We start from the raw sequence: 13838 nt of genomic DNA on the forward strand, positions 1-13838 counted from the left end.
TGCGGATCCAGAAGGGTAGGGGATCTGGGGTGGGTGGGAGTTGGGGCCAGGGGTCGGAGGTCATGGCCTAGGAGGGTCCCACACGCGAGGCTTTCTGCGGGGGACTTGGGATATTCGGGAGGCCTGACGCCTAGTATTAGGAACCCGGAATTGGAGGCTCGTCAGGTGGATGGGGCGCGGGCGATATGAGAGTCGGGTCAGACAGGACCCTGGGTTTGGGGTTACAGACCAAGAAGAGAGGGACAATGGGGACAAGGGATCGGGCATACGAGTGAGTGAGGATTCAGTGTCGCCGTGGATCTGACTCACACAGGGCGGAGCTGCAGGACCCGGGACTCGTCGTCTCAGACGGCGGTTCTGGGTGTCGGGTGTGGAAGGGAACTGGAGGTGCCGGGGAGGGGTGGTTTCATTTCGGGCCGGGAGTCTCAGTTGGCGGGGGCACTGGACTCTTGTGAGTGGAGGTCAGATCAGAACCTGGGTTTAGGATAACAAGCAGAGAAGAGTGGTAGCGGGGACTGATTTAGGGTATGGGGGACAGAGCAGTGTCCTTAAGCTTGGAGGGTTAGATTGATACTATCTGGTAGAGGCAGGGCCAGCATGGGGTTTGGAGTGGTCAGAGGTAGTTGAAGGCCAGGGCTTTGGGAGTGGGGGCTACATGAGAGGGGAGTCACTTGGGAACTGGATTGCAAGGACTTAGGACAGTAGGTTTAAGATTGGACTTCAGCCTGTGCCACGCAGGAGCTGAGCCACACAGCCTCAATTCAGTGTGCATATTTGGAATGTCTTGTGGATCCAAAAGAGCCTATCTGGAGACTAGAAGTAGGGAGAAGGCTGGAAGTATAGGGCACAACCCAGGACGGAGCCCCAGGGCTCCTGGAAGAAGCCATGGGGCTCTGCTGACACCCACCCTGAGCATTCGCTGTCTCTTTTTTCTTTGCTGCCCAAACCCCAGATATAAACGAGCTGAACCTGCCCAAGACGTGTGACATCAGCTTCTCAGACCCAGACGATCTCCTCAACTTCAAGTTGGTCATCTGCCCTGATGAGGTGATAGCCTAAGATTGGCCCCTCCAAGGAGAGGGAGACTTGGTCAGCCATCAGGCCTTGTGGGGATGGACCCCTAACCTTCTCTCCTTTCCTCCCAGGGCTTCTATAAGAGCGGGAAATTTGTGTTCAGTTTTAAGGTGAGTACCAAGTGGGCAGGGATAGCTCTCTGAACTGAAGAGGCAATAGCTACCGCCCTGCCGGGCACCTACCCACCTCCCATCTCTTCTCTTGGAGCCAGGTGGGCCAGGGCTACCCTCATGACCCCCCCAAGGTGAAATGTGAGACGATGGTCTATCATCCCAACATTGACCTCGAGGGCAATGTCTGCCTCAACATCCTCAGGTGAGGACACTGGCCCTCCACTGTCCGCCCCAGCCTGCCCACTGGGCCCCTCTCGTGGCTTTCTGGGTACTGTACAGTCTCTGTCCCTTCACTCCTTGTGGCCTGTATTCCTCTTTTCCTTTACTTCCGAATCATCTTCCTCCTGGTCTGACCGTGGCTTTTCCCTGGCCTGTCCTATTCCATACCCTCCACCCAGTTTCTCACTCTCGTGTGCCCTGGACCTGACCTGTCACTCACCAGCCCCTGACTTCGATGCTTTCTGCCCACAGAGAGGACTGGAAGCCAGTCCTTACGATAAACTCCATAATTTATGGTCTGCAGTATCTCTTCTTGGTGAGTACAGGTGGGTGCTTGGGGATAGGGAGGTTGGCCTCCTGCCCCTCTGGCCTGTTGACCCCCTACCTGTACCGGTCACAGGAACCCAACCCTGAGGACCCACTGAACAAGGAGGCTGCCGAAGTCCTGCAGAACAACCGGCGGCTGTTTGAGCAGAATGTGCAGCGCTCCATGCGGGGTGGCTACATCGGTTCCACCTACTTCGAGCGCTGCCTGAAATAGGGTTGTTGTATATCCACCCCTTCCAGGGTTACCAGCCCTGGCACCCCCTGCAAATATTTATTGGGGGCCACAGGTCAGGGGTGGGGGTGGGGCCAGTGGGGGAATTCCCTGCCTTGGCCTCGCTTCTCCCTGCCACCTGCCCCTAGTTATTTTTTTTTTAACCACCATGTGATTAAGGTCGGGTATTACCTCCCCTGACCTGCTCAGCGATGGGAAATGAATTGGCTTATGTAGCCCCCTGCTGGGTGCTGTCTAGTCCTCCACTCTGGGCTGTGGGGTGGGTGGGTGAGGGGTCTGGGTAGCTGGGCCTAGGCAACCCACTCCTTCACCACCGGAGGTCCCACCAGGCTATTAAAGGGGAATGTTACTGCATGGCCTCTGCCTCTTCCTTCTATGGGACGGGTGGGACAGGTGAGGTCCAAGACGGGTCCTGAAGCAGGGTCAGTGGGAAATGTGTGGTCACAGGTGGCATTGGGGCATCCTCCATACAAGTCCAGGCCCAGTGCCTGGGGGTGACCTTAGCCTCAGTTAAGATCAAGCACACTCCGGAATGAGGACAGGCTTCCCGGCCAGCATAGGGAAAAGTACATGTCATTTCCCTCTCTGCCCTGGTGGGCCCGTCCGTGGAGACGACTTGCTGGCAGCACCAGGCAAAAGGATTCTTCAGATGAGCTGGGGGCCTCAGAGGGGTGACATGGTTGGATACATAGCCTCTGGAGTGGCTAAAACGGGGGCAGCCAGAGGGGCACCGCCTCAGCTGCGTCTGCGCCCCTGGTCTAGCCTCGCGCGTGCAGGCTCCGCTACAGCCTGTAGGGCACCGTCGGGCCTTCTGCAGAGACACAGTCGGTGCGCATGCGCAAGGTGCCTGCTTTCCAGGACTTGTGCGCACGCGCAGCCCCGCCGTCTCCCAGCATTCCGGGTGCGGGCGGGGCGTGTGACGTTTGGTTGTCTAATCCGGAAACGGCGGCGGCGGCAGAACCGAGGGTCGGTTGGTGGGTGTGCGCCGCGGAGCCGAGCAAGAGTTGTGACCCGGAAGCGGAAGCAACCCCCCATCCCAGCTCCGGTGAGTGGCCCCTGTGGTCCGCGGGGCGAGCGGGCGGTGTTGTAAGCGGGCTCCTCGGCCGCGCGTCCAGCGTCGCGCTTCGCCCTCGGTGTACAGGACGCCTGTGCTTGGCCCTCGGGCTCCGCCCATGCCGTCTTCCCTGACGGGCCGGCTTTCTGTGCCCGAAACCCCAAACGCCCCACTGCCCACCCGCAGCTTCAGCGCAGGACGCCCGCGCCTCATCCCTCGGTCTAGAGAAGCTGAGCCCCACTCCCGCAGCTCCGGGAAGGAGTGCGCGCCGGGAGCAGCTCAGGCCACTGCATGGCCTGGCTTTCCCGCTGCCTGCAGGCAGCCTCGGTGTTCCCAGGTTCTACCTCTCGGCAGCATTCATGCCTCCCGTCCCTACGTGTCCCTTCTCATCTTGGAAGCCCCGTCCCTGTGACTCCACTCTGCTTCTTGCCCTTCGTTCCCCAGGCCCTTACATCTCGGCCTATCTGCCCCAGGCCTGCCAGCAGCCAGTGGCCGCCTACCACTATGGACCTGTTGTTTGGGCGCCGGAAGACGCCAGAGGAGCTACTGCGGCAGAACCAGCGAGCCCTGAACCGTGCCATGCGGGAGCTGGACCGTGAGCGACAGAAGCTAGAGACCCAGGAGAAGAAAATTATTGCAGACATCAAGAAGATGGCCAAACAGGGCCAGATGGTGAGTGTGGATGGTCAAGGGCTCTGAACAGATTTAAGGATCTGAAAAGGCCACATCCAAAGAATTGATCATTAGAGCCAAGGCTTGAGGGACTAGGAGAGGGAACCTGCCTGGGAAAGACACTGGCAGGTGGAGCAGCAGATGTTAAGTGAGCACCTCCACAAGTGGGGTGCCACAGGTGAGCCCGGGGTGGGCGTGGGCCAGACCACTCAGCACTGCAGGCCACAACAGGGAAACAAAACAAGTAGGGTAGGGCATGGAGCAAGGTGCAGACCAGGGTTTGTCTGCACAGCCAAGGAGGTGCCCTTTCTTGGGTCAGGCAAGGATGTTTAGGGACAAATTCAAAGTGGCCCCTGGGGTAGGTTTGTATGCAACTCTTAAGTCTGAGCTTGTGGGTTTGTGTCAGGTGGAGGCAGATTGTTCTATCCAGAGAGGAGACGGAAATTGAGGATGAGGGGCTAGCCCATGGTGGGGTAATGAACACAGTTGTATCCCACGTGGTCAAGTGCAGTGGCAGGTGTGTGTGTTCCCCAGGGAAAGACGAGACGGGACTGTGGTGTGACCATGCCCCAAGGGAGTGCTCTCTTTCCCCCTCCAAACCAGTGGTTGCATTCCCTGGCAAAAAAAAAAAAAAAAAAAAAAGAGAGAGAGAGAGAAAGGGAATGAGTGTTGTACATCAAGGGAGTACCTCTAAAAATGGAAAAGAAAATGGAACCAGCAGCAGTTAGTGTAATGGCTATGTTGCTGGACTCCCATGTAGTCAACCGCGGTTGGTGTCCTGGACTCAGTGTTGTGCATGCATGCCCAAGATCCCAAAAGAATAGAGAAGGGATTGCAGCGTGGCCATCCCCCCTGGGGGGTGATTTCTCGCTTTCTGCCTGTCTGGCAAGCGCATGCGCCCTATAGCAAAAATCTCTTTAAAAAAATGGAGGGAACCAGCACTTGCGTAATGGCTATGTTGCTGGACTCCCACATGGTCAACCGCGGTTCACGTCCTGGACCCAGTGGCTTAAAACTCACACCTGGCACATGTGCGTGCATGCCCAAGATCCCGAGAGGAGAATGGAGAAGGGATTGCGGCATGACCATCCCCCCTGGGGGAGTGATTTCTCGCTTTCTGTCTCTGTCTCTGTCTGGCGAGCGCACGCGCCCTATAGCAAAAATCTCTCCAAAAAAATGGAAAGTTCCTAAAAAGCGAGGCCAGACTTTCCTTTCCACATGTAGAGAACAAAAGTGAAGAGGGACTTATGAAGGAGCCTGGAGGGTGGGGACCTTAACTGGAAAGGTCATGTAAGCTAACCAGTCACAGCTGTTGACAGTACTGAGGGCTGCAGAGTCCAGCATGTGCCTGTGGCTCCATCTTGATACCTGGTACACTCCACAGGATGCTGTGCGCATCATGGCCAAAGACCTGGTGCGCACCAGGCGCTACGTACGCAAGTTTGTGTTGATGCGGGCCAACATCCAGGCCGTGTCCCTCAAGATCCAGACGCTCAAGTCCAACAACTCGATGGCACAAGCCATGAAGGGCGTCACCAAGGCCATGGGCACCATGAACAGACAGGTGCGCCTCTCCCAATTCCCTTTCCTACCCTTGGTAACCTGTGCGGGCCAGACTCACCCTTCCCCCACTTCCAGCTGAAATTGCCCCAGATCCAGAAGATCATGATGGAGTTTGAGCGGCAGGCAGAGATCATGGACATGAAGGAGGAGATGATGAATGATGCCATCGATGATGCCATGGGTGACGAGGAAGACGAAGAGGAGAGGTGCGGGGAGAACGAGGGGGGGTGTTTAACTGGCCCTCTGCCACACCTGTCCTCACTGAGCTCCTCTTCTCTGCAGTGATGCTGTTGTGTCCCAGGTCCTGGATGAACTGGGGCTGAGCCTAACAGATGAACTATCAAGTGAGTTCTTCAAACCCTGGGTACTTCCCACCCAAGGCCCACCTAAACCCTTGGGCTGGCCCTCCCTGATTTATTCCTTCCCACTGAGCCTGGCTCTCCCTGCAGACCTCCCCTCCACTGGAGGCTCACTCAGTGTGGCTGCTGGTGGTAAGAAAGCAGAGGCTGCAGCCTCTGCTCTAGCTGATGCTGATGCAGACCTGGAGGAGCGGCTTAAGAACCTGCGGAGGGACTGACCTACTCCCTCTTTGCCAATCCAGGGTGTCCAGTGGGTGCCCATGGTCTTTACTATGTTCCCTCTGTAATAAAGAAATTAATCACTAGTTCCTGGGCTTAATTTGATTACTAAGGCCCCCAGGGGCTAAAGGCCAAACTGGATGAACTTGAGACAGAATGGGCAAGTTAGACCCACCTGGGATATTTAGGGCTCAAGCAGTCAGCTCAGTCCATACTCCCAACAAACTTTCCCGGTCCCTGTCCACTCCCACGACTGCACACACACTGAATGCTGGTGGTACACCAGCCCAGGCCCCAGCTGATGTCCAGATCCCACCAGAGCTCAGGGGGAGAATAGCTAAGTCACAGGAAAAGATGAACAGTGGCATGGGACCAGCAGATAGCATAATGGCTGGACTCCCATGTAGTCAACCGTGGTTCGAGTCCTAGACCCAGTGACTTAAGTGTGCCCAAGACACAGAGGAGAATGAAAAAGGGATTGCCGTGTGGCTATCCCCCCAGGGGGTGATTTTCTCGCTTTGTCTCTCTGGCTAGTGCACACGCCCTACAGCAAAAATCTCTCCAAAAAAAAAAAAGACGAACAGTGGTGTCCCCTCAGCAAGGAAGACTAGACCAGGAACAGACATCTACCTGGGAGGTCTTGACCCAGTTCCCTGGGACATTCCTCATAAGAAATAGCCCTATAAACCAGTGATGCTGGACACACAGGAAGAGATCCTGGATTTGTGTCCTAAGGTCACTCTGCACAAAGTAGGTCTGTGTGCATTAAAGTTGGAGGTCAATAACAGCATGAAGGCCCACCCAGTGCCTCTTCCTAGCTCATGGGGGATGTGAATTCTAAAAAGCCCCAGGTTGGGGACACCACCAGATGGCATAGCAATTATGTTGCCAGATTCTCGGCTGGCCAGTGGCTCGAAAAGAATGGATTGTGGCACTGTCAATCATGAACACACCCTATGGCAAAAATTCAAAAATATTAAAAGGAAGCCTGCCCTGGAAGTTAAGGAGAAGAGATGTTACCATGAGGTTCAAATCCCAACCACAGTAGATTGAGAACATGCCAGACACATGTACAATGGGGAAATAAAGGGATTGTGTCATGACCATCTTCCAGGGGAGAGGGCCACTAGGAGCGGGCTGGTTCCGTCTCTCCAGGTCAGGCAAATGACTGGAAACAAGCCCCAAAGCCAAGGAAACACTGATGGCCGTGACCGTGTGCACACTTGGTGCCTTACCCTGTCTACCCAGGGTGCCATGTCAGTCAACACCTAGAGTGCACCCTTTGCCACACGTAACCTCAACACCAATAAAGGCCAGAGAGGTCCTACCCCAGAACCACCAGCACTTGGTGTGAGTAGATCTTGGCACACACCAGGTCCCACAACCACAGCCTCCCACCAGCCAAGGCCTGAGGAACTGGTGAAATTTTTATTAAATCCACAGAAGTAAAAACCATATTGTGAGGGACTAGGGCATGGACCACCAAGGAGTGGGCAATCAGGCCACCAAGGAAGCAGGGATGGGGTAACAAGACAACAGATCCAAGCTGGGCTGGCCATGGGGGTCCCTGCCTCAGGGGCCATCACCAGGACCAGCGGACAGCTCCTGGGAACTCAGACCAGCACCCGGCAGGCTCAGCGGTGGGGGTTCCACCAGCACAGCAGAGAACTTGGTGTCACCGAAGGCCTCATTCATGCGCGTCTCGAAGAAGCGCTGCAGGCCGATGATGGACTGCACGTCAGCCTTGTCCTGGGCCCGGGCAAAGAGTGGATAGATGGGTCCTGGCTCTTCACCGCTACAACCTCCCTACCCCCATTACCCCAACCCTCAAGCTCACCTCAGTCAACTTGTTGAACTGCTTAAACATGCGGCCCACATCCTGGGCAAACTCCTGGGGGGAGCTGTAAGGGGGTGACAACTTCTCCTGAAGGCGCGCACGAATCAGGGTCAGGTCCAGGGTGCCACCAGGCTGATCCTGCAGGCAGCAATCACGGGCATTAGGTGAGACCAGCAGCTTCCCCTTCCCCCTCCTCTCCCATCCTGGGACTCACCAGAGAGAAGGTAGCGTCAGTAGCCAGCTGGTGCAGGGGACGGCAGGGTTCATGGCAAAACAGGGCCAGCAGGACTCGCTCACATTTCTAGACAGTACAAGGGATGTCAGAGCTACAGGAGGTGAGAGTTAAAGCTGCTGGCCACCTTCACCTGACTAGCTCAACTCTCACCCGCTGGTTGGCTGGTGAGAGCTTGGCCACCACACCAGTGCTGTCGGCACCATCCAAGCTGAGGCTGCCATCCTCCTCCTTCAGGTCAGGGAGCACGTGGCAGAGTGAGCAGCTCCACTCCTCCCTAGGGTGAAGAGTGTAAGTGGATGCACAAGACCCCACCCAGCCTTTCACACACTCTGCCCAGACCCCACTCAGCTCCACACACCCTGGGACATCCTGAAGGGCAGGCAGGTGACAGTCCAGGTGGAAGCAAAACTCGCACTGGTTGCACATGACCAGGTCGCCTGGCTTCTGACAGACGCGACATATAGTGGCACTGTCATCCAGGGTACCGGGTACGCCAGCTGGAGCAGAAGAGCCCTCAGGAGCTACCACCTCCAGGCCTGAGCTGGTGCTGCCACTGGGTGAGGCCAGACGGGGGCCTTCAGCACCTGGGCCCTCTGCCAGAGCCAGCAGCACAGGCTTGGTCTCAGGGCCCTCAGGGGGAGCAGGAGGGGCTCCGATGGCTGCCTCTGTCTCTTCCTCCTGCAAAGGTAACAGGTGCTCGATGAGCTCCAGATTTAGGCAGCAGATAACATCTTCCAATCTTCCAGAAGACCCTTGGGACAGACTTACCTTGACAATGGCCATGCCAGGCAGGGGCGGGGCGCCAGGTGTCCCTGGGGGCGCAGTCCCAGGCTGGCCAGCAGCTGCAGCGGCAGCCCCTCGCTCGATCACAATGAGGTTGTAATCTTCGGTGGTGCTGCCTGGGAAGACCTTGAAGACTGGTGGCTGGCTGTCAGCTGTGAGGTCCAGATCCAGGCGTTCGAGGCTCACACGTGGCACCTTACGCATGAGGCCGCTCACCTCGCCCTCGCCCGAGCGGGACCTGTAGGTGCACCTCAGTGTAAGCCTCCTCCCCCTTCCCAATCTGCCCACCCCCAGGGAATTGCCACACTCACCGCTTCACACCTGACACATGGGGCTCTGCACTTGTGTAGGGATCATCTGCTCAGAAGATGGAAAAAAGGGGAGGGCAGGTTGGGGCAGAGACAAGGAAGTGGGACACACTCACCCACAAGGTAGGCCCACTCACCTGACCCGAAGCCATAGCCTTCTTGCACATCCATGGGCTAGACAGAGCAGAACAGAGGCCCTCAGAGGGCTGAGTGTCCACAGAACCCCATGCCTGCCCCTTGCCTGGTTCCTCTCCCTGCTCACCTGGCTGCTTCCAGAGCCCTGCTTGCTCAGAGGTCCTGGGGCTCTTGGAGGGGCCATGGGTGCAGGGCCTGTTGAGTTGGTGCCAGGACGTTCTGCCACAATTTTGCCTGCAGGAAAGAGAAAAATCAGCCTAAGATTCAGTGCCTACAGTAGTAACCAATAAAATGGGGCAGAGACGAGACTAGGACCCACCAAACGCCTCGGCACTCTTGGTCCAAGCATTGAGGTCCCACTGGAACTTCATCTCGCCATGTGGCTCAACAGGATCCACAATCATCTTGAGAGCCCGATGCAGCTGGAAGTAGATCTGGGGGTGGGATGGGGATGGTCCGTGAGCACACCACACTGGGCACCTCCTGGAGCCCATGGCCAGGAGCCCAGCACACACCAGCTTCTTGGACAGCAGCAGTGCTGTGTTGTTGTCACTCTCCAGAGCCCAAGAGGCAAAGCGCAGGATGTGCTCCTGGTGCTTCTGAATCTTGGTCATGGTCCAGTGCTGCCGTTCCAGGCGCTCCTGTTGCCCCTCCGTCACCTTCTGCAGGAAAGGTGAGATGAGGTCAGCAAGGAGCCAGCACCAGCAGCCAGTAGGGAGGACCCAGAAACCCTCTCACCTGCACAAAGCTCACCTGGGCATCATTGACCAGCACGCGGCCTCGCTTATTCAGCTCCTTCATGATCTGCAAAATGGCCATCTTGACGTCCACCTGCACACGCTTCTGCACATCAGACACCTGGCGGATCCTAGGGCAGGGCGTGTCAGGTCATGCCAGGTCTCCACCAGAAACCCCCACAGCCCTGGCACCCACACTTACGAGCTGCGGACCTCCTTGGTGTTCTTCTGCAGGGTGGCATGTTTGTCCCCAAGGCGCTTCACCAGGGAGGCCAGGAGTTTGCGCTGGTTCCTCACCGCATCCTCCAGGAACTGGTATCTAGAAGCAGAGGTGTCCTAGCCCTGAACCTGGAGAGGGTGGCACCCACCCACCCACCCACCGTGCCTCAGAACTCACTGGTGGTCTTTGTGGGCATTAAGCTGGCAGTCCCGGCAGGTGAGGGTGTCACAACTCTCACAAAACAGCACGAGGGGTTCATGCTTGTGCACGTTGCAATAGACTGTGCGTTCACCATCTCGAGACTTGGCTGGCCCTGGGGAGCACAACTATGAGGTAAGGCTGACCTTTGTCCTTGGCCACCTCCAACTGAGGTAGCAGACAGAGCTTGGGGCCTCATTCCATGCTTCTCCTGACATCTTGGGCCATCTACTGCAAAGAACCAGAAGGCTCATGGCCGTGGCTCAGTTTGTTCCCAGAACCTTCTGCCCCAGACTGACAGAGGAAAATCTCCCCTTCTTCCAGCTTCTGGGATTAACAACGTAAAGGGTAAAGACGGCAATCTCTATACCTCTGGCAAGATGCTCTCCACCATCCCACCACCCCCTCAACAGTTTCAATTCTACCAGAAACTTTTCCAGATCGGCATACACTCAGTCCTGCCTAAAAACCGCCATCCACTACACTGCCTCTCCCCCACTTGTGGTAACTTCTCTTCCCTGACACAAGAACACCAACATCTCTTAGAATCCATGGGACCACAAAAGGCCTTAGAAATCTGGTCAGCCAAGAGAAACAAGAACTCAGACCAGGGGCCAGCAGGTGGCATGGTGGTTGGGATGCTGGATTCACACATGGCTGACCATAGTTTGAGGCCCAGACCTAGTAGCTTGCTTTCACATCAAAATAGAAATAATAATGGCCAACCACGGTTCAACTCCTGGACCTGATGGCTTGTTTTCTCACTCCCCAACCCCTCTCTCTGGTCAAACTTAAATAAAGTTTAGTGAAACAATTATTTAAAGTAATAACAACAAATTAAGTAATTTTAAAAATGGGGTGGCAGGTCAGGTGACAGGGTGGTTAACGATGCTGGACTCCCACATGGTCAACCATGGCTTGAGTCCCAGACCTGGTGACTCGTTTTCTCACTTTCTTTCTCTCTCTCTCTCTTGCTGTCCCTCTCTGGTCAAATTTTTAAAATCAATCATTAAATAAATGGAAAGTTAAATAAAATAATCCTCTAAAAAGAAAAAAACCTCAGGGGCCCACAAGTGGCGTGGTGGTTAAAGGTGCTATATTAGACCTAGTGGTTTGCTCTCTCTGGTCAAAACTGAAAATGGTAATAAATCATTCTTTAAAAAAAAAAAAAAAAAAACTCAGACCAGGGATGCTGGAAACAGACCCACTTCTCTGGGACAGGATCCTGATGCTAACAGTAATGCCACCCAAAGGTCAACACACCAGTAAACACTAGAGTCCTCCACCCTGTGAGAACATTAATAGGCACATTTGTCCCTTTCCTCCCCAGTGCTAACTGGGCCCCTGCTATACCAACCAGGCCCAAAACATGCAGCCTCAGAGCACACGTGAGCCAGTCCTTGGCTTTCCGCAATGCTGCCCACTCTTGCACCCTAACCTTTGCCTAAAACCTCTGCAATCTAGGACTCCTATTCCCAGCATAAACCCCTGCCTATCTCTCCTGGCTCCTCATGCCCTGCAGGCATCACTTTTACCCCCATACTTAGAACACCACACTGTCTTCGGGGCTGGAAAGAACCACAGAAATCTCCAAGCCCTTTTTTCAATCTATAACCACAACTTATCCAGAACTTGACATCATTGACAATCTAAGGGTCCCCAAAGCTTATCAAGAAGCCTTGTCAGAAACCAGCAGTTAGCATAATGGCTATGTCGCTGGACTCCCACATAGTCAGCCGCGGTTCGCGCCCGTGTGCGTGCGTGCCCAAGATCCTGAGAGGAAAATGGAGAAGGGATTGCGGCGGGACCACCCCCCCTGGGGAACGATTTCTCGCTTTCTGTCTCTCTGTCGAGCGCATGCGCCCTATAGCGAAAACCTCTCAAAAAAAAAAAAAAAATAAATCCTTGTCAGGCCAGCCAGTGTCTTAGTGGTGAAGAGGGCTGGATCTCAAATGGCCAACTGCAGAGTCCCAGATCCAGTAACCTAAAAAACACCTCACCTATGTGTGCTCACCCAAAATCCCGAGTGAAGTTGGGAAGGGCTAAGTTAGATCATGGCCATCCTCCATGGGTGGGAGGATGTGTTCTTGCTCCCTACCTCTCCAGGGAGCACATGTACACTCCAGCAAAAATGAAAAAGAAACAGTTCCCCATGCCACACTTTCCTAAGCATTTACTTTCCCGATCGCTCTTAAACCAGGTGCCAAGAAACATAAGCCAGTAAGTCCCTTACGTCTTGCCTTTCCCTTCCTACTTCCATGCTCTTCACCACCAGGGATCCGTTCTCTCTGGTTCCCTGATGAGTCTCTGCAAACCCTTCGAGAGTCCCCTGTGCCCTCCCTGCTTGTGCTTTTTCCTATCCCACCCAGACCTCCCGAAACCATACAGAGTAAATTATCAGCCTTTTATTTTAGTTTTGCTCTCTTCAGGGGTGACTCCATCCCTAAAAAAAAAAAACCACCCCAGGATCTGTCCATCCGTCCAACCACCATTACAAACAGTTAAAAACAAAAGCCACTCCACCAGATTCTGCCCTCTAACTCACCAGTGGAGCGCACAGTATGGTCCTTGGTGTACTTCACCCGCTGGTGAGCCTCCACGCACGTCTCACACAGCGGTTCCATGCACATCTCACACAGCGGCTCAGAGCATTCCACGCAGTAGCTAGTAGCTGGAGCATTATCCTCACAACTAGTACAACACTGTCAAAAGAAAACCAAAACAAACACAAGGTCAAAATAGGCAGTACAGGGAACCAGCAGTTAGCGTAATGGCTATGTCGCTGCACTCCCACGTAGTCGACTGCAGTTCGCGTACCGGACCCGGTGGCTTAAAACTCACGCCTGGCACGTGTGCGTGCATGCCCAAGATCCCGAGCGGAGAATGGAAGAGAAGGGATTGCGGCATGGTCATCCCCTCTGGGGGGTGATTTCTCGCTTTTTGTCTCTATGTCTCTGTCTGTCTGGCGAGTGCACATGCTCTATAGCAAAAACCTCTCCAAAAAAAAAAAAAATAGACAGTACAAAGTGATACATCTGCACCTACATCCCACAGATGCAACCTGAGACTATGTGAGACCACTGACCAGCCTATAGGCAGCCAGGCTCCTCCTGAGCAGATGACCCCTCTTTCCATAGCCAGACGTTTTGTGGCGACCCCTGGGTGAAGACTAACCTGGTTGGCATCCTGGGCATCCGTAGCAGCCTTGCTGCCACTGTCACGCATGAAGTAATTCTCCACGATGTCTTTGGAGAAGCACTGCTGTTTGCACACAGGACAGTCCACCACTGCCAAGAATACAGATGTGAGACGGCTACATGCTCGCACTCGGGATGCAAAATCTCCAACACCATCCCACCCTAGACCAGGCCCTACCCTCCGTGAACAGTTTCTCCAACTAGAGTCAGACACTTCATCTCAGACCTGGCCCAGAACCCACTCCCCGCGCCCCACCCTCTCGCCCAGGCGTCCCCCAGTCTCCGCGCCGAGCCGAAATCAAAGGATGTGGGGCGGGGGAGGGGCGGCCCCGGTACTCACCCGCCCCAGCGCCGCC

General features: G+C 55.2%; 3 protein-coding genes across 4 annotated transcripts; 2 read left to right on the forward strand and 1 right to left on the reverse strand.

Moving 5' to 3' along the window:
- The first annotated feature begins 6 nt into the window (after positions 1-6).
- Positions 7-2319, forward strand: UBE2M (ubiquitin conjugating enzyme E2 M). The gene is made up of 6 exons (XM_006166716.3): positions 7-15; positions 953-1047; positions 1146-1184; positions 1286-1389; positions 1659-1722; positions 1807-2319. The coding sequence occupies exons 4-6, from the start codon at positions 1334-1336 to the stop codon at positions 1945-1947; spliced, it is 261 nt and encodes an 86-aa protein (XP_006166778.3). The 5' UTR covers positions 7-15; positions 953-1047; positions 1146-1184; positions 1286-1333; the 3' UTR covers positions 1948-2319.
- A 556-nt stretch (positions 2320-2875) lies between these two features.
- CHMP2A (charged multivesicular body protein 2A) lies at positions 2876-5918 on the forward strand. 2 transcript variants are annotated; one of them, XM_006166717.3, is made up of 6 exons: positions 2876-3010; positions 3464-3691; positions 5076-5255; positions 5330-5460; positions 5537-5598; positions 5704-5918. In XM_006166717.3, exons 2-6 carry the CDS (start codon positions 3524-3526, stop codon positions 5829-5831), a joined length of 669 nt encoding a protein of 222 aa, XP_006166779.1. In that variant the 5' UTR covers positions 2876-3010; positions 3464-3523; the 3' UTR covers positions 5832-5918. The 2 variants fall into 2 exon arrangements, with proteins under 2 accessions (XP_006166779.1, XP_006166780.1); XM_006166718.3 differs by having other exon boundaries at positions 2891-3010; positions 3493-3691.
- A 1321-nt stretch (positions 5919-7239) lies between these two features.
- TRIM28 (tripartite motif containing 28) lies at positions 7240-12904 on the reverse strand (the record flags this gene model as incomplete). Its single annotated transcript, XM_014583490.1, is given in 15 exon segments — positions 7240-7581; positions 7670-7807; positions 7884-7970; positions 8055-8178; positions 8263-8582; positions 8673-8925; positions 8999-9044; positions 9133-9169; positions 9258-9364; positions 9450-9564; positions 9646-9792; positions 9884-9998; positions 10070-10186; positions 10265-10400; positions 12831-12904. Coding segments are annotated over 15 exon segments (1993 nt in total), but the record flags the coding sequence as incomplete, so codon positions are not given.
- Positions 12905-13838: the final 934 nt, after the last annotated feature.

This window comes from Tupaia chinensis, unplaced genomic scaffold (genome assembly GCF_000334495.1).
Source record: "Tupaia chinensis unplaced genomic scaffold, TupChi_1.0 Scaffold144336_1, whole genome shotgun sequence".
NCBI classification, from domain to species: Eukaryota; Metazoa; Chordata; class Mammalia; order Scandentia; family Tupaiidae; genus Tupaia; species Tupaia belangeri.

Coding starts and splice junctions, on each gene's coding strand:
- UBE2M (XM_006166716.3), top strand. CDS start 1,334: ATGGTCTATCATCCCAACATTGACCTCGAGGGCAATGTCTGCCTCAAC. Junction 1,390..1,658: donor GTCTGCCTCAACATCCTCAG/GTGAGGACACTG, acceptor TTCTGCCCACAG/AGAGGACTGGAAGCCAGTCC. Junction 1,723..1,806: donor GTCTGCAGTATCTCTTCTTG/GTGAGTACAGGT, acceptor TACCGGTCACAG/GAACCCAACCCTGAGGACCC.
- CHMP2A (XM_006166717.3), top strand. CDS start 3,524: ATGGACCTGTTGTTTGGGCGCCGGAAGACGCCAGAGGAGCTACTGCGG. Junction 5,461..5,536: donor GAGGAAGACGAAGAGGAGAG/GTGCGGGGAGAA, acceptor TCTTCTCTGCAG/TGATGCTGTTGTGTCCCAGG. Junction 5,599..5,703: donor CCTAACAGATGAACTATCAA/GTGAGTTCTTCA, acceptor CTCTCCCTGCAG/ACCTCCCCTCCACTGGAGGC.